We start from the raw sequence: 22,787 nt of genomic DNA on the forward strand, positions 1-22,787 counted from the left end.
ACTTCGACTCAGGAAAATCTGACTCCACAGGGGACCAAGGTAGCAATAGGGAGTAGACAGGAAGGAACACCAAGGATACCGGGTTGTAGGCATATACCAGGTGACCGACCAAGGCGTGAACTGGTTTGTGTTCCACAACACTCATCATCCTGAAGAGAGCTAGCAAAGCAATCTTGTTAGAGGATGGACATTCGATTCCACAAGGAATACGAATCTTACTCATTTGGGGAAACAAACAAAGGGTTCAACCAAAGAGCGCATGAGATATATTATCTATAGCTGTCAAAACGTAGATAATATACTCGCATGGAAGATCATCCATAACCGGGTTGTAGGTTATCAAAGGATAAATTGACCGAAATCGTGAATTGGTGTGTGTTCCAAAACACTCATCATCCTGAAGAGAGCGAAGGCAAACTTGTTAAAGGATGGATATTCGATTCCACAAGGAATACGAATCTTACACAACTAGGAAGGACGAGACTTCGACCAAAGAGCGCATGAGATATATTATCTATAGCCGTCAAAACGTAGATAATATACTTGCAAGGAAGATTATCCATAACCGGGTTGTAGGTTGTCAAAGGATAAATCGACCGAAATCTTGAATTGGTGTGTGTTCCAAAACACTCATCATCCTGAAGAGAGCGAAAGCAAACTTGTTAAAGGATGGACATTCGATTCCACAAGGAATACGAATCTTACTCGACTGGGAAGGACAAGACCTCGACCAAAGAGCGCATGAGATATATCATCTATAGCCGTCAAAACGTAGATAATATACTCGCATGGAAGATTATCCATAACCGGGTTGTAGGTTGTCAAAGGATAAATCAACCGAAAACATGAGACAATCGTTACCAACAACAACAGGGTAGACGAGAGATGACTCACTGGGGATAAATTGCGCGAACAAGGCAGTTATCCAAACAACTGGGGTAGAATGAATATTCGAGTCCGCAAAGGGACAACGAATCTTACTCGACTGGGGAAACACAAAAGGCTTCGACCAAAGAGTGCATGAGATGTATTATCTATAGCCGTCAAAACGTAGATAATACACTCGCATGGAAGATTATCCATAACCGGGTTGTAGGTTGTTAAAGGATAAATCAACCGAAAAGAAAGGCATCGGGATACCAGGACTAGGTATGTAAATGACGACCAATCAAAAGGGGAAACAACAAACATCACCGGCAAACGGTGAATGAAAGAGGACCCACTGAGGATAAAATTGCTTACTCGGAGCAATTACCCACAAGGAAGGGGAAGGCCCGCTGGGGATAAAGTTGCTTAATCAAAGCAAATATCCGAAAGGGGAAAGGAATATCAATACCGAAAACTGGATAATGATAACCACAAAGAGGGGATTACATCTACCAGTTAGTAGGTAGAAAACCACGGAACAGTAACCGTCATCAATTAGGATGAGCACAAAGGGTTAACTCCACAAAGGGGAGAACATGGAGTTTACATCTACCGGTTGATAAGTAGAAGACCACAAAGATAGGACTTACAACTACCGGTTCGTAGGTAGAGGCCAACAAACAATCTGCTGAGGGACAGAGTGAGAAAAAAGGATTTACAACTACCGGGTAGTAGGTAGAAGACCGCAAAATCCGCCAACAACCAGGATGAACCACAAAGGTTACCTCTGCTAGGGGATGAAAGTGGGATTTATAACTACCGGTTAGTAGGTAGAAAACCACAAAGATAGGACTTACAACTACCGGTTAGTAGGTAGAAGCCACAAATTCCGCTGAGGATAAGATGAATGAGTGCCGGTTAGTGAGCATCTATTCATTTATACCACAGGGAAGCACAAGAGACAGCCAAGCAGCCAATTTAGGATCGATCCAAAAAGGCAAACTGAATCAAGACTCATCCTAATGAGGAAAGAACTCCATAGGGAAAACCCATCCCATTATGTGTGTTGGGAGGGAACAGAAACAACCGTCATCCACGAGGATATAACTCAGTGGGGAGTGCAAAAGGAAATGACAGACACTTTCTGCTTAAGGGGTCGACTCTATATGGAGAGATCAGACACACCCACATCTGCTAGGGGGAGATCTACTAGGGAGATCTGTATCACCAATTAGCAGGAGACAACAATCAGCAGATATACGGCAAAAGATGCAACATGAATATCTGAATGCTATGATTATGCGTATATGCATTATGCATGATGAATGCTGACAAACAGACATGTCTAACACACATAGGTCCAGGAATCATCCACCCGGTACTACCCTTCCAGAGGGAAAGCCAAAAGATCACCCGAGAGCAAAAGAGATCTGCCGGAGACTGGGATATCAGGGGACAACACCATCCTGCAGGGGAGGAAGGCCACAAGAGGCTGCCGGAGGGATCATCAGTCACAACCGGATGAAAGAGTTCAATATACAGGCAGACACGCCACAACAACAACTCATGCTGGAGATCAGAGATACCAAGAAGCAACCAGATCTCTGATGAGGATAGATAGGCATAGATAAGGTTCATCATGCCAACAACTCCGTTGAGGATCTATCCGAGGAAATGACGGAGTACCGGGATGTCGATCCACCAAATACTGAATCTTCCGAAGAAAAGCACCCATGCTGGGGAGAGGAGAAGACCGCTCTGCTGGAGAGACGAAAGTTGAAGTCTTCAATAAACACTCTGCTTGGGAACTGGCCCACAAAAGTGTTCCAACAGCAAACTTGCTGGGGATGCCCCACAATAGGGCTCAAACAGCACTCTATTGGGGATGCACCACAATAGGGGCTAACAGGGACTTGAAGGAAGAATGCTGCACTGCCGGGGACATGAAGATGAACAACTTCAACCAACACTGCACTGAGAAACCTTGCTGAGGAGAAACCATAAGAGGTTCTACAGGAAAAAGATACAGTTATGCTCGAGATACGAACAAATGTCTTACCTGTTGGTAATCATACCACCCTTGGGAGAGCACTGCGGATCTCCTAAGTATCCTTCCATCATTGTGAATGTTCACTTTGTCTAAGAACAATTTATGAAAAAGTTGTTTATTTTGAAAACAATGATACTTTATCAATTAAAACATGCAAAACATTTGTTGAATTGAAACAAATAAGAGTGCAAATAATTGGATAAAAGCTCAAATTGATTTGATGGAATGTTAGTCTGCAAAGGGCGAGACTCCATAGATCTGTACAAGTTTGAAATCGGTGATATATATTGGAGAGGGCTACATTGAACATAATGACCTTTTCTCTACCAATTCCGAATTTCGATGTATTCGAAGCTTCAGTCGACGACGAATCGAGAATTCCTAGCGGATGACAGATGTAGAACACGGTCTTGTCAGGATGCAGTTACTTGCCAAATCCCTAATTTTTGCCTAGATTGCCCCAGTGTGAGGTGCTCAATCTAGCGGGATGCAAATTCTTTTTTTCAATGTCTCTAACTTTTGCCTGGATCACCCTTTCGGGTTTTCAATCCACCGAGACGCTCATTTTTGCCTAAGTCGCCCTTTCGGGTGTTCAACTTAGTGAACTATTCTGCTTTTTGTTTTAGGCGAAGTATTTCTTGACTGCATCTGAATTCACAGGACGAGTGAAATCCTCCCCATCCATTGTTATAAGTGTCAAAGCACCGCCTGAAAAGGCTCTCTTGACAACATATGGACATTCATAGCTTGGGGTTCACTTGCCCCTGGAATCGGGCGCGAAAGGCAAGACTTTCTCGAGCACAAGGTCACCTTCTCGGAACACACGAGGCTTGACCTTCTTATCAAATGCTTTCATCATTCTCTGCTGATACAACTAACCATGATACATGGCAGTTAATCTCTTCTTTTCGATCATATTCACTTGGTCGTAACGACTCTGAATCCATTCAGCATCAGTCAACTTGGGATTTGAGGGTGCTATTATTCTTTTGTTTCTTTCCTTCTTTTTTCTTTCTTTTGATTTTGATTTTGATTTTTTTTATTTTTCACCCTCCTCTTTCTTTTCTTTTTTTTATTACATTTGTAATGCCCCAGTTGGACTGTTTTGCTGATTCTCGAGATGTAGCTGAGTGATCTTCTTTTCTTGCTCAAGAAGTCGGGAAATCTCGTCAAGAATCCTTTCAACATCATCTTCCTCTGTTTCGAATACAGGGAATTCAAAATTGGGAGATGGCGTTGGATCATTATGTTCAATGGGTTTAAGAATCAACCTGCATAATGATTTTGAATATAAAAGCTTTTTGGAAAACAAACAAGACAATCGTTATGCAGATGAAAAGATTGCTTTTATTCTTGTTTTTAGGGTTTTTTGTGATCACCAATTTCATGTAAAAAGCGAAAAGGGAAAACAAATGGAAAAACAAATGTTTAACATGCTTTTATTTGAATGAAAATATCATTGTATTTATTTTGCCAACAATGTCATCACTTCTCCTTTTGGCATGGGAGAAGGGTTTTTAAACAAAGTGATTATTACTCTGACTTATGAACGACTGTAGGAACACCCACAACGACCCAATTGTGACAGACCCCGCCAGGGACGACAAATGTCAGAATCCTTTGCATCAGCAACCTCCGCTTTTGAACAACCCTTTTCGTTGAAGACCTCAGAAGAACAGCCACCGTCAGCCCGGGATTTGCTGTTTTCAAGCTCGATTAACATTGGGACCTAAGTCCTCAAAGTTCAGAATACCTGATCTCATAAGGTCCTGAACCTTAATCTTCAACTGAAAGCAACTATCCACATCATGGCCAGGAGCACCCGAATGATACACACAATGCTGATCAAGCTTATACCACCACCGAGGGTTGACGGGTATAGCCGGTGGGTCTCTGGGAGTAATCAAGTTTCGTTCTATCAAAGAGGGATACAGCTCTGCGTATGACATAGGGATCGGATCAAAAGTGATCTTCTTCCTCTCATTACTCGTACTAGCTTGATTACCATTGTGAGGCTGGTAAGCCTGCTGTTGAGGACGATGTTGTTGATGTTGATATTGCTGAGTTGGTCTTCTTTGCTGTTGTTGAGTGGCTGGAATAGTCACAGCAGCAGCCTGACGATACTGTCCTCTGTTCACATTCCTCCGACGGTGCACATCATTTGTTTCACTCTCTCCCCTTCTGGGTGCCCCAGAGGATGGCTTCGTAGAACTCGAAGAACTTGAAGAGCCAGGATCTTGTATCTTTCCTGCTTTGATAAGACTCTCCGTTCTTTCTCCACAGATTACAACATCTGAAAAGCTACCAAATGGGCAACTTCCCATACGGTCCATGAACACACCCTGCAGGGTTCCGATGAACATGTCAGTCAGCTCTTTCTCCAACATCGGAGTTTGCACTCTTGCAGCTAACTCACGCCACCTCTGGGCGTACTCTTTGAAGCTTTCACCAGATTTTTGAAACAAGCTCTGTAACTGAGTTCGGCTCGGAGCCATGTCCATGTTGTGCTTATACTGCCTCAAGAAGGCTTCACCCAAATCTCTCCAGCTTCTAACAGACTCCCTCTTCAGGTCCATGTACCAGTCCAAGGACGCTCCAGACAAGCTGTCTTGGAAGAAGTATATCCACATCTTCTCGTCGTCAGTATATGCTGAGATTTTTCTGTAATAAGCCTGCACATGGGTGCGAGGACAGGAAGTGCCATTATATTTGTCAAAGGATGGCGCCTTGAATTTGTAAGGGATCCTCAACCCCTCAACCAAGCCCATATCGGTAACATCAAATCCCAAAGAGTTCTGACACTCCATGACACGGATTTTCTCAGCAAGGGCATCAACCTTCCTATCCCTCTCTTCAGTCCTTACAACTCCATCATCCTCACTGAGGAGAGTAAACATGTCCTCCTCTCTGTCTACCAACGGAGCAGGATGGCGAACCGGAGCACGGGTTGCTCTGACATTAGCAGTCTCTGCAACAATAGGTTGTCCATTGATCCTGATACCCCTCAACTCATCACCCACAACATAGTTGTTGACGGGAATAGCAGCAATAACAGTGTCATTAACAAGGACCCCCTCTGGTGAAGCACGGTTGACCGGTGGAACCACAACTTCCTGTCTCTGGGCTAAGGCACGCAACTCCTCTTGCCCTTGAACGACCCCCTTCATCATGCTCATAAACTGGGCCATGTTAGCCCTCATCTCAGCCAACTCAACTTGAACTTGGTCCATACTTCTCTGTTGATTCAGTCTCGTAGCGTAGCGGTGCGGACGACGATCAACAATCGTGCCTCAAACAGGAACCAGAGTGAGAAGCCTCTCCCAAGCATGTCTGTAATGCAAGAATGATATGTGCATGATATGCATGATATGGGTACTATATTTTATCATGAATGATCCTGATAAAGGATATGCACATGCGGGTTAACTTTTTTCTTCTTTTTTTTATCATCATTTTTTTTGCATTATTTTTTCGAAAATAAACATGCTATGATGCAAATGATGCAACTATGACTGGTTGGGCTGTGCATCCCATGGCACAGGATCAAAACTTCGGCTTGAATTCGGAACCACAAAGTCATCTGAAACCCAAAGTCATCTGAGACCCATATCTCTGAACCAAGTCACCAACGGGAACCAATAGTCACCAACAGGACCAAGAGTCACCAACAGATCAAGTCACCAACTGATCAATAGTCACCAACTGTACCTGTAATGATTCATTCCCTCCCCACTCACGGGTGTCATCTAGGCCAGGGTAAGGTCAAGAGAAACGCAGGATAAACAACCCTTTCAAGAATATCATCATGTGCACACCCGATGTATGTACCGATAATACCCCATCAGAATCTGAGCTGCTCGTGATACCATGTTCCGCTAAGTGGCGCAATACCACTCGCTTCCCATGAATCACTCTATTCCTAGGTGTCATAGAGTTCACTCATAGCCTGGGTATTGGGCCTTTTACCTCTTGTGATCCCCACCCCAACAGAGAAACAGACAGCCAACACAATGATAAATGATGCATGCAAACACATAATGCACATATATACAATCACATCATACTAATAAATGCAATAAGTAAAGCAGTAAAAGCAACCAACACTATCCTAAAGAGCGATAAGACTGACTCGCTTAGGGAAGATGGACCAGCAAGAGGTCAACTTCTCGGGATAGTCCCCAGCAGAGTCGCCAGCTGTCACATTACGCGAAAAACCGGTGGGAAAAGAAACATCAGAGCCGCCACCATGCGTTATTTATCCCAAAGGCAGGAAAGGAAACGCTCGAAGTAAACCTGGAAAGAACATGGTCTCGCAACCAGAGAACGATGGGATCGGGAGTCGGTTATGCGAAGGGAAGGTATTAGCACCCCTACGCATCCGTCGTACTCGATGGGATCCACGCTCAAAAAGAATAGAAGAAATGTTGGTAAATAACTGCTCAAGACTGCACAAAACTGGACTAAAACACAGATGAAAGACGGAAGAAACGGGACTCGGCAGGATACCGCATCCTGGGCCTACGTAGTCTGTCAGACACAGACATCAGAGTCGACGTAGTTCGGGACGGGGGGGAGGGGAACCGTGCTCGCTAGGATGTCGCGTCCTATGCATACGTATCTTCTCTAACCAGAGAAGAATCAGAGCACTCGTAGCTCGGCCAACGCACGCAACAAACATAAACAGGAAATTGAATGCCAATCGCTGGACTTACATCAGACTCCGCACAAACAAACACACACAGGAAACCGACTGCCAATCGCTGGACTTATGTCAGACTCCAAACACACCACCACACACAGGAAACCGACTGCCAATCGCTGGACTTACGTCAGACTCCAACAAGCAAACAAAAGAGGGTTGAAAAAGAAAAAGGGCACCCGAAGAGATCAGCTCATCTCCTGCCTACGTACCTCATCTGGTATGAGGATCATGGCAACGTAGTTCCCCTTAACAGGGAAAGAACTTCTAACCTAACCAGAGACAAGGGAGATAACAGACTACTAGGGAGACTACGACTCGAGCCTAGAAGTTGTCATGCATATGATCCCTACGTTGAGGTCTCTATCCTAACTTGCATATGAAGCAAGCTAGCCTAAACAACACAATCAAGCAAACAAGCACAATAAAGCAAGCAAACACACTATATGCAAACAATTGGCTCATACAAGGCTAGGCTGTAGAAACAAGCCAACTGGAATGGGGTGTTTTTAGCTCTTAACCCTAACATTGAGAGTTAGGGTGAAGCAGATGAAATGGGAAGTGAGGGTAAGACCTCATAGCTCTTATCCCTGGCCTGGGAGAGCTTCAGACAAATAGAAAGTGTGAGAGTTCAGAATGAAGGAAGTCTTCTCCACAAATGACTGACTCTATGGACAAGATTTTGGGTTCTTACTCACAATGCATCAACACATGGTGTGAGCAAAGTTAGTGACACAACTGAATAGCAGGGGATGGATTGCACATCCCTTTTATCTGCCAATTGCCTCTTAAGAGGACTTTACCTGCTTGGCACAAAATTAAACAAACGAAAGCATTGCCTCTTAAGGAGGGCTTCAGACAGGTGCCTACCAATAACAGTAGGTCTTCCAGACTACATAAAGATTAAGGAATTATACCTCAGTGGTATGCCAATCACAAGCAAGCAAAGCAAAGTTCAAATGAACTTAAAGCAACTTTGGTACCTGTGGAAACAGCTAAACCAATCAGTACAATACTCAGAAAATAGTCAACAACAGTCAATATCAGACAGACAACCCAATAGGCAACACATGAGCCATAAGCACAAGTGAATGGTTTTCAAAGCCTACAAAGCAGCAAATGTTAGCCAATAACAACAAATGATCAAGCTCAAATGAAGGAGCAACATCAATCATGGAGATGCACACTTGAACCTGAAACTCACAACTCAAATGTAAGTAACAAACCACTAGGTCAAAGCCTAGGGTCAAAAGGGGATCAAAAAGCCAAAACAGAACTTCAAACTCAACATGAATCATATTCAACCAATCAAGAACAAGTCCTAAAAAGGACCAAACCATAATCAATAAGCAAGTCCATTTGGTAGGCAAGAGAAGTCAATGACCAATTCAAGGCATGCATTTGAACATTATCAGTGAAAATTCCCAATCAAAACAGAAATGATTCAAATAATTCTGGAAAAATTCATGAACATTCAACACATCTAACATGATCATCACACAAAAAATAAGAAGCATTAGAAGTCATTTGGCATGGAAATCAAATTGCACAAGTTGAACAACCAAAGGTGTGACACAAATTGTCACACCTTGCAAACACAAGCATAAAACAGAATTGGTACATGAGAAAAATACCAGACCATTCCTAAAACATCCATCAATGTGTCTAGAATCAGCATGTAAGATTTCAAGTCCATTGGATTAAAAACAAGCATTTCATGATAGAAAGAGTAAGGCAAGGTCACAAATGCACCTATGAGCAATCAACCTAGAGCAAATAAAATTCCAGCCAGGCACAACTTTCAAATTCATGATCATTAAAAACTAGACATTCTAAGGAACATTTTTCAAAAAATTGGAGATGAATTGATGCATTTTTCAATTTTATATGATTTTATGAAGTTAGCATACAAATTGAAATTCAAAAATGAACATGGCATATGGAAATGGAGGGAAAGCACTAAAATGATGAACAATTTGAAATATTGTCCTCGCTGAGGATCGAACCTAGTCAAAATTTGAAAGTGGCGCGCTAATTACCAAAACTCCACCGTTTCCTTAAGAACCCTAAGCCAACGAAAGTTTCCAGAAAACGTCGCTTGAAACCGTCGCTATTCTCCAGGAACCGCCGTAAATCTCCAGAACGCATGAATCTTCATCTTCTTCATGAGGAAGAAGATGAACACGATGAACTTCATGCATCAATTTTCCAAAAATGTCCAGAACTCAAAGATTTTTATATCATTCAAATCCTTATTCCATGTACATCATAGATCAACTAACAATTTATTCTAAAACATCATAACAAGTTCAAATCGTGCAAAAACATTTTTGGATGCAAAACTTCAAATGCACATAACTCAGTCAATAATGCTCCATTTCACACGATTTTTCTACCAGAATTCTCATCAATCAAAGATCTACACGAATATGCTCATGAATTGAAGAATTATGAAGGTCGAAAATCATACCTCTTGAAGAGCAAAATCTTGTTTTGCACGTTCCAAGGCTTGTAATGGTCCAGATCAATTCCAGAAGTCTTGTGGAGATGATTGATGAAGAATTGGAAGCTCAAACACGTCTGAATCCAACTGAATTTGAATTTGCCATTAAACCTTCAAGCTTCAAGTATGCAAGATTTTGAGCAGAAATCCACAAGATGCACGTTCAATCTTACTTAAAAACACTCCATGATCATGAATTCACCAAGAGAAATGAGGTTTATGTGAAGAATTTGGAGAGAAAATTTTGAAAATTTTCTAGATCTAGTTCTGAAAATGTGTGTTATGAGCAATGCAGTTGTGATTAAGCTTTTATACCCCTTGCTAATCATTCTGAAATTAACACTAAGCCATGTTTAATTGGGATTAGAAAGAAATAAGGTGCATGCACAAATTTGCATTTTCACCTCATGCATGAAATGCATGCGTGAACAGTGCACACCAAGGCCCAAATTCACTCAAAATTACATTTCAAACCCAATGGCAATGGTAGAAAGTCCATACAATGCACCATTTTTAAATTTCCAATTTTCCCTCCAAAATTGACTTGGATATGCCAATGCTCATGTGTTGGAAATTCATGCAATGTGATGGTTGGTTTGGAAACCTCATGACATGAGAAGAACAATGCAAAAAGAACCACCAAATTTGGAGTCTTGGTTCAAAAGATATGGTCATTTGAAGTTCCAAGCACACTTTGCAATGATTTTATCATAACTCCTTAACCATTCATTAGAAATTCATGATCTTGGACTTTTTGGAAATGGGAGAGAAAGATCTTCAACTTTCATGTTGGACAAAAATTCATTTGAAGCTTCTTTGATGTTGGAAAGTTGAGTTGAAGTTGGTCCAAAAACTTGCCATTTTTGGAAACTTGAAATTACAGGTCATTTTCCATTTTTGTAAACTTTTGATCTGGCTTCAAAATCTTCAATGTAGACACTTGACATGATGAATAAACCTCTTTTTTATACATGAATGAAGTGTCTCAATCCATTTCTCCATCTCCTAGCCCTCAGTTGACTTGCAGTTGACTTTTATGGGCCTCAGATGACCTGGTCATGCACTATGGACTTTGAACCTCCAACACTTGGCCAACTTGCATCAAAATGATCCTTGATTCATGTAAGCTCTCTAGACCAACCATAGGGCCTTTATCTCATGGGAAAAACCCTTGCTCTCTTGCACAGATGGATTCTCCTGATCAGTTTTGACTGATGATATGCAGTGGTCTATGCAATATGAATGTAATGTTAATGACCTAAAAATGAAATGAATGTACAAATGGGAGGTGCAAATTTGAGGTGCTACAATAAGGTTAACTTCAGGATCCTTTTCTTCTCATTCCGATAAGGTTAACTTAGGGACCCTTTTCCATTTCTTCTCTTCCGATAAGGTTAACTTCAGAGCCCCACTATTTATCTATTCTCTCTGTTTCTCGATAAGGTTAACCTCGAGACATTTTTCTTCTCTTTCTGGTAAGGTTAACTTCGGAGCCCCACTCTTTATCCTTTTCTTCTCTTCCCGATAAGGTTAACTTTGGAGCCCCGTGCTTCATCCTTTTCTTCTCTCTCTGATAAGGTCAACTTCGGAACCCATCACTCAACAAAGCTAAATCGTGTTCGGACACCCTCCCATTTTTCTTTCCAGTTATAAATAAACAAAAGAATATAAATCCCCTCTAAGAAACCGATACATGATGGGTCAAGCTACATCCTTTCTTCCTCAGCCGTCACATTAAAGTCCGGGTTCCACTTGGCAAACCATTTTTCAAACATCTTTCACCCTTTTATCCCGAACAAAAAAATTTCTTAGTGCTTGCTAGAGAGTTTTGAAAAAGAAAAAAAAAAGAAAAAGCTTGTTAATTAGAATATCGAGAGCTTGTTGGAAAAAAAGAGTCAGTCATATTGCATCAGCATCATGCATATGTCATGCATATCTAACCTTCCCATAACTATCCATTTTCACAAATAATACATTTCAATCCCCAGCAGCTGCCTTGCACAAAAGCTACTTTATCCATCCTATATCTTAGTGAAGAATTCCTTCGTGGCCTATCTTCACATTTCATTTGTTCCTGGTGGGAAAATTTTACGATATTTTAAGTTGATAATGGAAACATTTTTAATGTGACTTTTAACCCATTTTAATGAATCTGTTAAATCCATTTTTTACATTTTGAAACCTTTCAATTTGTTACAAGATAAGGTTATGTACCACAATTAATTGTTATTACAAAACCTTTGTTACAAACCAAATGCTCTTATACAATTATAAATTAAGATTCTACTACAATCTAAATTGATCTTTCCTCCTCTTCTCCACCAGCTTACATGGTTGCGTTCCACCTGCAAAATCCTGCAATATCACATTGACGGTTAGTGTAATTCGTAAACATAATGCAAGCAATGCTGATTATAATTTTCAAATCATCTAACATTCAATAATTATCGCAAACTAACCATATTCAAGTAGGTTTCCAATTGTTTTCCTAACTTCCCTTACAAACCCAACAATTAACAACAACACACCACTCCTACACATTCAAACAAAGACCACTGTTATAGAACTGAGAAATTCTGAGCCGTGATCGTAGTCCGAAAGTGTCTCACTAACACTGTGATCATCACTGTTCCAAACTAGAGCTTATACTAAACTGAAACAAACTCTGAAACTAATCCCATGCACTAGCTTGGCTAATAGAACCCTGCGTAATTCATGAAAAATCTTAATATAACACCAAGGTTTCATTTGACAACAAAACCTGAACTAACATTGGGTTAACAGAACTGGAAACCAGAGTATATCTAACCCTGCAAAAGTCACACGACAGAAGCTTAGCATTTTCTTCACCAACACTAACAAGAAAATAACCGCAACAAGAAATTCTTTCAAAAACCTGTCACTACAGACATTTAATCAACTAAGCATCCATTTAGTTAATTAACCGAGTTCAGTCTAATACAAAATATGTCATTTAACATTGCACTCAGACTTAACACCATTCAACTGAAAATTTCACTTAACGAATTGCAACTATTCTATTTGATAATTAACTAACGGAGATGTTTCCTTTAGTTCATTGCAACTAACTGTTATAACTAACCCTAACAGATTTCTTAACTAACTAATTGGAAGATAACAGTGTGATAACATTTAACAAATTTGCACTTGAGAAATCTAACTGAGACTAACAGATTTAACATCCAAAACTCTACAAGTACCTGGTTGCATAATTTCAATAGGTGGTGGAAAATCTTCATTCTTCAATCCCAGCACAAAATCTGCAACTTCTCATACTCATCTATTTTCCTTCTCTACATAAAATTTCTACTTTCTGCATTCTGCAGCTTATCACCCTGCATTATCTCGATTCAATCTCGGATTTCTCTCTGAACTCCATTACAGAACTGTCGCTCTTCAACCTCACGCAAGCACCTCTTCACAAATACACTCTGAACGTCTCTCTGAACGATAACAACGCACGTAATCAAGAACTCAGAAGAAAAGAAGAAGATATTAAGAAGAAGAGCAAGGGAAAGAAGAGGGAATCAGAATCAATCGTACCTGTCTTTCATGTGTTTTACCTTGGCTTGGATTTGGTTGGGCCTTAGGCCCAACATTCATACATTCCCCCTGAATTCGTTCCGAACCCCCTCAGAGACTTGGTTGTACCACATTTTGGGCCTCTTGTTTTGGCGCATGACAAAAGTCCGAAAATTTTACCTTGTACCCCTACGATTAATCCCATACCCCTACAAAAATTTAAAAATTCCCATTTTACCCTTAATTGGTTTTAACCAATTTACCATTTCATTTTTACCATTCAGTTGAAAATTCCAAAAATTACACTTTCACACCCCTCGCACCGGAACACTTGCAAAAAGACTTCCGGTATGTATTTTTCCAAACCGGAAGACTTTTGGGAAGACTTCCGGAACACAAAAAAAAACAAACCGGAACACTTAAGGAAAGAGTTCCGGTTCACATAAAAAAATTTCAAAAAAAATTTGCATACCGGAACTCTTTGGAGAAGAGTTCCGGTTTGCTTTTTTGTGTACCGGAAGTCTTTCTTTAAGTCTTCCGGTACGTGTTTTTTTTTTTTTTTTTTTTTTTTTTTTTTTTTTTTTTTTTTTTTTTTTTTTTTTTACAGAAATGGAAAATCTTCCCAAAATATGTGTAGATACTACTGATGCGTTTATGACGACGGAAAGATTTGGTACACGAGAAGAGGTTATCAGATGGATTAAAGAGGTTGGAATCGACAATAAAGTAACTGTTATTATCAGTCGTTCAGATACTAAAACGGGGAAGAGAGGGAGAAGTAACAAAATAATATTTGGCTGTGATAAAGGTGGGAAACACAAGATTAGTGATAGTGGTACCCAAAGTGCGTCCAAGAAATGTGGATGTCCATTTAAAATCAGGTCGACTCCGGCGAAAGATGGATCTGGTTGGAAGATTGATGTAAAATGTGGGTTACATAATCATGGTTTACCTGATAGATTAGAAGGTCATTCGTTTATTGGTAGGTTGACCACAGATGAGAAGCAACATGTCGCTGATTTGGCAAAGAGACATGTAGCACCTAGAAACATTTTGCTTTCCTTGCAAGACAAGTTTCCTGAGAATGTCACTCGTATTACGCAAGTATACAAGCATAAGAGTGTGATAGAAAAAGAGATAAGAGGTCCAAGGAGTGAGATACAACATCTGTTTAAGCTTATTGAGGATGCAGGATATGTGTATTGGAGTAGAAAAAAGGATGACTCGGAAGTGGTGAGAGAGATATTTTGGGCACATCCTGATTCAGTGAAGTTGTTGAATATATTTCCGATTGTGTTAGTTATGGATAGCACCTACAAGACAAACAAATATAGACAACCTTTGTTTGAAATTGTTGGCATGACATCGACTGAGTTGACTTTTGCTGTTGGATTTGCATATATGGAGTCTGAGCAAACAGAGAATTTTTGCTGGGTATTGGAGAAATTAAAAGAGTTGTTTGTGAAGAAAGACATGTGTCCACAAGTGATTTTGACAGATAGAGATCTTGCTTTGATGAAAGCAATTGAAGTTGTGTTTCCCAACTCGATTAATTTGCTATGTAGATTTCACATTAACAAAAACGTTGGTGCCAAATGCAAACAACATGTGGTGAATGACCTGCAAAAGACGATAGACACATTATGGATGGAAGTTGTCTGGGCTAGTGATGAGGTTGAGTATGGTCAGCGGTTGCATCAACTTGAGCAAGCATGTGTTGATTATAGTGGATTTATTAATTATGTGAAAGACACATGGTTGACTCCACATAGGCATAGATTTGTTGGAGCATGGATTAATCGAGTCCTACATTTGGGTAACACAACGACTAATCGGTACGTCTTATAATTTTATATTTGATTTTTTTTTATGTTTTTTGATGTGTTATTTTCAATATCTGATATTTTTAATACTTGATATTTTCAATATCTAATGGTATTTTTTATATCTGATATTTTTAGGGTTGAATCTGCTCATTGGAAGTTAAAGCAGATGTTAGGAAACAGTATAGGTGACATGGTCAAATGTTGGGAAGCCATGAATAACAACTTGAGGTTACAACTGGGAAACATTAGAGCTTCATTTCAAAAGAGTTTTTACGAAGTTGAGAACGCGCACGTAAGTCCCTTTTATGGTTATTTGCGTGGTTCCGTATCTCGAGCTGCTTTGAGACGTATTGCTGAAGAGTTATTGAGAGTTGATTATGTTGGAACTAACAGGCAAATATGTGGTTGTACTCTTAGAACATCTTATGGGTTACCTTGTGCTTGTGAGTTAGGAAGATACAGAGTAGGTGGTATACCGATACCCATTGATGCTGTTCATGTTCATTGGAGGAAACTAACTATGGAAGTTGAGTTAGAGAAAGGTGAAGATGATGGATCAGAGGTGGATATGACAGCTGCAATGGATGAGTTGTGGAGACGATTTAGGTCATTAGATGTTGTTGGGAAAAGGGCATTAAGGAGTAGGGTATGTGAACTAGCATACCCAACAATGACAACATTGTGTCCACCACCTGAGAAAATAAAAACCAAAGGAGGAGTGAAGAAGAAAGGGAAAAAACCAGCCGATTATGATGTTTATAGGGACCCTTCGTATCATGAGTATGTTGATAAGGCATCTCAATCTTCACAAAGGCAATCTCAACCATCACAGACTTCGAAGAAGATCAAATTATCAAAGAAGCAACCACAATTCATTGTTCAATTTCCTAATCATATTAGGTCATACATTGAAGATGTAGTTAATGTTGAATCAGATGGTAATTGTGGATTTAGAGTCATTGCATCATTGCATGGATATGGTGAGGATGGTTGGTCAATGGTTCGCAGAGAGTTGGGGTTGGAATTAATAGACAAGGATAGGTCAACTTTGTATGACAAGTTATTTTCTAATCGGTTGTCAGCTGTGAGAGAATCTTTGATGATAGAATCGTTTGGTTCACAGCCACCTGAAAAATGGATGAGTCTACCAGATATGGGTTACTTGATAGCCAATCGTTATAATGTTGTACTTGTTTGTTTAGGCAATCCGTGCATCACTTTCTTTCCGATGACAAGTTCACATTCACAAAATGTCTCTATTTATTGCATTGGTTTTGTTAACCAGAATCATTGGGTTCAGGTATGTATTTTTATGTCTAAATATTTTAATTATTCCAGTTAATATTTTATGTTATATGACTTAATCTTTTAATTATTTTACTTTATCAGGTTAACATGAAAGAGGGGTTTCCATTGCCACCGGTCACATTAGATTGGAAGAAATTTCGTTCTCATATAGCAACTACTTGGATGCTAGGATTTGCAGGACGTATGCAACATTGGCAATTACTTACACCTGTATTAGCATGATTATGTAATCAAAACATAAATATGTAATCAAAACATGAAATCTATATTATTATGTCTATTATATTCAAAGCTTAATACATATAATCAATGTGAACGAGAAATATGCAAAGCTTCAAATAAATCAGAAAACTGTGGATCTTCCTCTTCAGCATTAACCTGTCTCAGATAGCGACGAATCAATGTAGATACACGAGCCCAATCAGGATCAGATGGCCCGGCGTCATATACAGGAACGGGTACCTCTCTAGGAGCGTCACGATGGGGAGGGACCAACCGTGGATGGGAAACACGATAATACCACTCCAGATAACCGTCTACTACCTCAAATGGAGTGGTGGCCACGGAAGATGAACCGATCACATCGACAACACTCTGATGGTAACTGATCCAATCAACATCAATATCCGTCGCCATCATACAATCCAGAGGTGGGGATGGAACATACTGTCTATACCCGAACTGACGTAAACATCTATCAGGCAAGTATGGAACAACTGTTTCACCCCACTTCAAACAGCCCCTGTAAAGACATATCTCATCAAATACACGCCATGCTCTATGATCCTCAAATGGTCGCCAGATGACGTCGGTAGGTGTCAGCTCGTCCAAAATAGGTCGTAAATCATCGACCTTCAGGACTCCCTGTCTATATGACCATCTCATCGCTCGAGGAAGACCACAGTTTCCAGCAGGATTCCAATTCTCCCCTCTTTTTCCAACAGTTGGAAAATACTCGTGAATCCAACACTGTTACAAAATAAAAACATAATAAATAAAACAAATTAAGTTACAATATTTTATAAAATGAATCCAACACTTAATTAACAAAATTAAATTATATACCTGTAGGAGAGTAGGATATCCACCTAACTGTTTGCAACTGTACATGGACGCATCTCCAAGATATCGGTAGAGGGTAACTAGTGCAGCTGCTCCCCAACTATATCCTGAACATCCATCCAAGTCCCTAAACAGGAGGAGGTATCGTGCCTCTACAAGTGTAAAGGTCTTATCAGCAAATATGGTGGAACCCACCAACATCAATAGATATGCTCTAGTCGCATATGCCCAGCTGGAAGCAGCCCTATGATGTACGAATATATCATATAACCACTCCAACTTGTAATACGACCCCCTGCAGCTCCGAACATGTGACTGTGCCTGACTCTGTGACACTCCTAGGTAGTCCACAGCAAGTTCAACAGCTAGCTCTTCAGTCACATCCTGAGGACTCCAAAAGATACCCCTAATGGGCAAGTGAAGTAGACATGCGACATCATCTAAAGTAATGCTCATTTCACCAAACGGCATGTGAAATGAAGATGTCTCTAGATGCCATCTTTCCACAAATGCAGAGACAAGATTTGTGTCTATCTTGTTCAGACTCGTTCTCTGCAGTGAAGCTAAACCGGATCTAGATACCCAACTCTCCATCTGTGGTGGAAGAGCCAATGGAACCCTAGAATTCAACTTCAGTCCATGTCCGGCAACCTTCAACTCTTTCTTTGGTCCTCTTTCCTAAAAACAATTAAAACACATATTAGAAAACAAATTATAAAATATTCAACTATTATTCATTTTCAAATATAGTCCGTTTACTTACCTCACCGAACCATATATGTCGAGCAACATGATGCTCGTACTTCACCAAAAGCGATGTATCGTACGGCCCTCCTGGATATCCAGTCGGCTCAGCTGCAGCTGCAGATGAAGATGCACCCCGGTCTAACGTGCGGACTGGAATCCGGCCATCTGCACCTCTTCTTCGAACCACTGCAAAAATAATGTAAAAAAAAATAATTAAAAAAAAAAAAAAAAAAAAAAAAAAATTACGTACCGGAACACTTCAAAGAAGAGTTCCGGTACACATCATCCAAACCGGAAGACTTGAAGAAAGTGTTCCGGTATATAAGTATACAAACCGGAAGACTTTCTAGAAGACTTCCGGTTCAGTGTCCAAAAAAAACAACAAACCGGAACACTTAAGAGAAGTGTTCCGGTATACAATTTTCAAACCGGAAGACTTACTCTTAAGTGTTCCGGTATACAATGCAAAAACGCCAAAAAATTTTCTTCTCCGGAAGTCTTCAACGAAAATGGTAAAAAAATTTTGAAACGGAAAATATACCCTATTTATATGAGGGTATTTTGGTCAAAAAAATTTAAATGTAGGGGTATGGGTACAATTGTAGGGGTATAGGGTAAAATTTTCCAAAAGTCCCTCAATGCATCACAATGGGCCTCTGCGCCCAGGACTTTATTCCTACAGCCCTCCAATTCGAACACACCCCTTTGACCCATCAATGCAGAACCAGGCCCAAGATGCTTTCTGTTGGATGACAAAAAGAAACCCAGTCTTGGGCCTGAACCATATAGGCCTATTTTGGTTGTCCTTTTTTGTAGTTAATTCATACTTTTCTTTGATAATTGTGATTGATATTAGGATTATGTAAATTAAATTTCTAATTAAATTTAATTAGAATTTTTCATTTTTAGAATAATTAAATTTAGATGTTAATTAGGTTGTTAGGATTTAATTAAGTTTGGGATTTTAATTAGGCTATGTTTAGATTTAATTATTATAATTCAACTAATTAGGTTTTTGAATAGTTAAATATAATTAGGATTAATTAGTTTCTAATTAAATGTTGATTATTAGTAATTATTTTCCTAATTAATTCTTTTTTTAACATAATGACCATTTTGCCCTTAGGGCTCAAAATCTTGATTTTAATACACGTTACCTTAGTTTTAGGGCCCTAATTAGAATTGCCTGACTTATTTAGTTGATTAATTTAATAGATTTATTGTTGTACATACTTCAATTATTATTTTAATCCAATTGATTAGTGTTGACCAAAGGTCACTTTGGTCAACCAAATCCTTTGTAATCGTGTTGTAAGCCCTAAGCCTATTTCGAGTGATCAAAAGACCTTTGATCACTTAATAAGGCAAGTTCATTGCGCTTAAGCTATTGTGGATATGCTGAATCTCTGGAGCCCAAGACCTCAAGGTTCAAATGCAAGATCAAGACTTCAAGTCAACATCAATCAAGCATAACTAGCAAAGTGGACCACATTCTCAAGCACATCAAAGGTATCAACACTTGACATGTGTGAGTCAAATTGTAAGCAATAAGCCTTAAGTAATGAGGAATAATGATATGGAGTTTCTCCTACCTTTGTCTAGAATGACTTTGCGTACGTGGTGTAGGCCCTAACTATTCACAACATTCTCCCTTATTCATAGACTTTAGCATAATTCATATCAAACAATTGTCAAGTCTTCTCAATACAAAAAACAACATGGCATCATCAAGATCAATAATCAGAAGCCTCTAACAACACTTGTCAATCATGATGAGAGTTACACGCTATGAGCCTTAAGTAATGAGGAATGATGAGACGAAGTTTCTCCTATCCTTGTCTAGAGTGACTTTGCGTACGGGGCGTAGGCCCTATCTATTCAAAGAATTCTCCCTCATTCATAGACTTTAGTGTAATTCAAATCATGCAATTGACAACTCTTCTTCAAGCAAACTCCAATCATTCAACACTTCAACCAGTGAAACACCATTGCACTTCAATTGGTTCTCCTTAGTGGATCATTAATCACGCTCTCTTTGACAGTCAAATATCTTTTAGATCATTTCACTTGTAATCAAATCTTGAAATCCTAATCAATCAATTCAATCATTGTTCGCCTCATCATTTCTCTTGTGCTTTCGCAAACCTTATTCATTGTGATCCTTATCAGACCTTTTGTGCTTAGTCCCAATCCATTCAATCATTGTTTGCCTTATTAGTCCTCTTGTGCCTTGGCAACCCCCTCATTCATTATTCGTTTTATAAGATCTCTCGTGCTTAGACCAAACTTTCCTTATAAATCCTCTCGTGTGTAGGTCAATCATTTCATAATCATTGTTCGTCTTATAAGACCTCTCGTGCTTAGATGGAGCTCTTTCCTTTTAAATCCTCTCGTGTGTAGGCCAATCATTTCATAATCATTGTTCGTCTTATAAGACCTCTCGTGCTTAGACGAATCTCTTGCCTTGTAACTTCTCTCATGTATAGGCCAATCTTATCTCATTTTTTCTTGTGGTTGCTTACCATCATTGGTTAATGTCACGTCCTTACTTTGTTAAGCAATCTACCTTGTCTCTTGGCAATCAATATTGTTCCCTTTTGTTTCAGCCATAGTAGGCTGAACTACGAATGCTCTGATTATCTCACTGCACAATAAGAATACGTAGGCACGAGGGTTCGAATCCTCCGCGAGCATACTTATTTATTATTCTTCCTTCCACCCTAGGGCGGCATTTATATCTTTCATGATCCATTATCTACCTTCAATCATTAAACCGCTCACCCCAGTGACACATAATTTCTTTGAAACCAAAATACAGTTTTCTTTGGATATCCATATACATCCTTTTAGAACCTGTCGGGAAAATAGCAAGTGTACTATTTTGCCAATGTAGTGATAATAGGGATGTTTCCAAAAGATCGATCTCGAGGATTGCGCAACAATATAAGTGTAAATTGTTACTCAATTGAACAAAACAAATAGTTGGGGTTTTGTAAAAAGTCACTGTAAGAGAAAGTAAAACAAAATAAATCTTTTCATAGTTTATAATAACATGCCAAGGATGGTGTATGAATATCTCTTACAATGACCCTTGAGTGTATATCTCCTTAATAATGCAAAATGTTTCAATTACCGGATCTTAACAATATTTCCCCCTAAGACCTCAGAGGGAAACCTTTGGTCATTCAATCTAATCTCTAAGTCCTTAGGCGATTATGATGAAACCAAGAAATTACAAATTAACAAGAATAAACCGGTAACCATAGGGCATCCCTAGTCCTAGGTGATATCTACTATGGTTTCATTGTACAAAAACCTTAACAATTGCAATCCTGCTAATTGTTAACCATATAACAATCCTAATTTTTCTATTAAAGAAAGCATTACGAACGTTGCACAGTGAAATTAATAACAAACATCATATATTAAGGAAATTATCAATTCAGAGTCATTACACGATCACTCCAGGGACACCCCCCAGGCATTGGGGGGTTTAACCTCTCATATTATTCAAATAAGATACAAAATAAAATTTAGACATTACAAAAGTAAGCGAATTCCGTTGATCTTCAATCGCGTCCGCTCTTGAAGGATCTTCGTTCTTCGCCGCTTTTGACCGCTTCAATCTTTATCGTAATAGTTCCTGATCACTAATTTGATGTAGCAAAAGTCCAAAATGCCCTTCTGGATCTGCCGTGCCAAAATACAGCAAAAACTGGAAAATGAGGTGTCCAAGCCAACACTGGCCGTGTCAGGCAACACGACAGACTATGTTGGTTGTCTGGCACCCATGGCTTGACACACCTCTTCTAGGGAGGCTGACACGGGCCGTGTCAGCTGACACGGGTACCCGTGTCATCTTCTTATTTTAGTGCCATGGCTCTCCTCTCCTGACACTGGTCGTGTTGGGCAACACGGGTGGCCGTGTCAGGGCTACTGTGTTGTCCGATTTCTCTTCCGACGGGCCCGAAACGTCCGATTCCTTTGGCGATCCCTCCGGTATTCTTGCTTACACCTGAAACCAGTAAAACTACCACAAAGAGACATAAAATAGAGTATAATGATGCAAACTAAATATAATCAACAAATTGAAATAACAATGCAAAACATCTAATTTACTAAACAAAACGATAAAATAGGTAGACTAATATGTTACCGACTTCGTGAAATTGTGCCGAATGA

At 39.7% G+C, this 22,787-nt stretch overlaps 1 protein-coding gene across 1 annotated transcript; it reads right to left on the reverse strand.

Annotated features, from left to right (window-relative positions):
• Positions 1 to 17,040: 17,040 nt before the first annotated feature.
• Positions 17,041 to 19,224, reverse strand: LOC127105338 (protein MAIN-LIKE 1). The gene is made up of 3 exons (XM_051042510.1): positions 19,047 to 19,224; positions 18,622 to 18,791; positions 17,041 to 18,536 (listed from the first exon to the last, which is right to left on the reverse strand). Coding segments are annotated over exons 1-3 (939 nt in total). The 5' UTR covers positions 19,048 to 19,224; the 3' UTR covers positions 17,041 to 17,768.
• Between the last annotated feature and the right edge of the window lie 3,563 nt (positions 19,225 to 22,787).

The sequence above is a fragment of the Lathyrus oleraceus genome, chromosome 7 (genome assembly GCF_024323335.1).
Source record: "Lathyrus oleraceus cultivar Zhongwan6 chromosome 7, CAAS_Psat_ZW6_1.0, whole genome shotgun sequence".
NCBI lineage: Eukaryota > Viridiplantae > Streptophyta > Magnoliopsida > Fabales > Fabaceae > Lathyrus > Lathyrus oleraceus.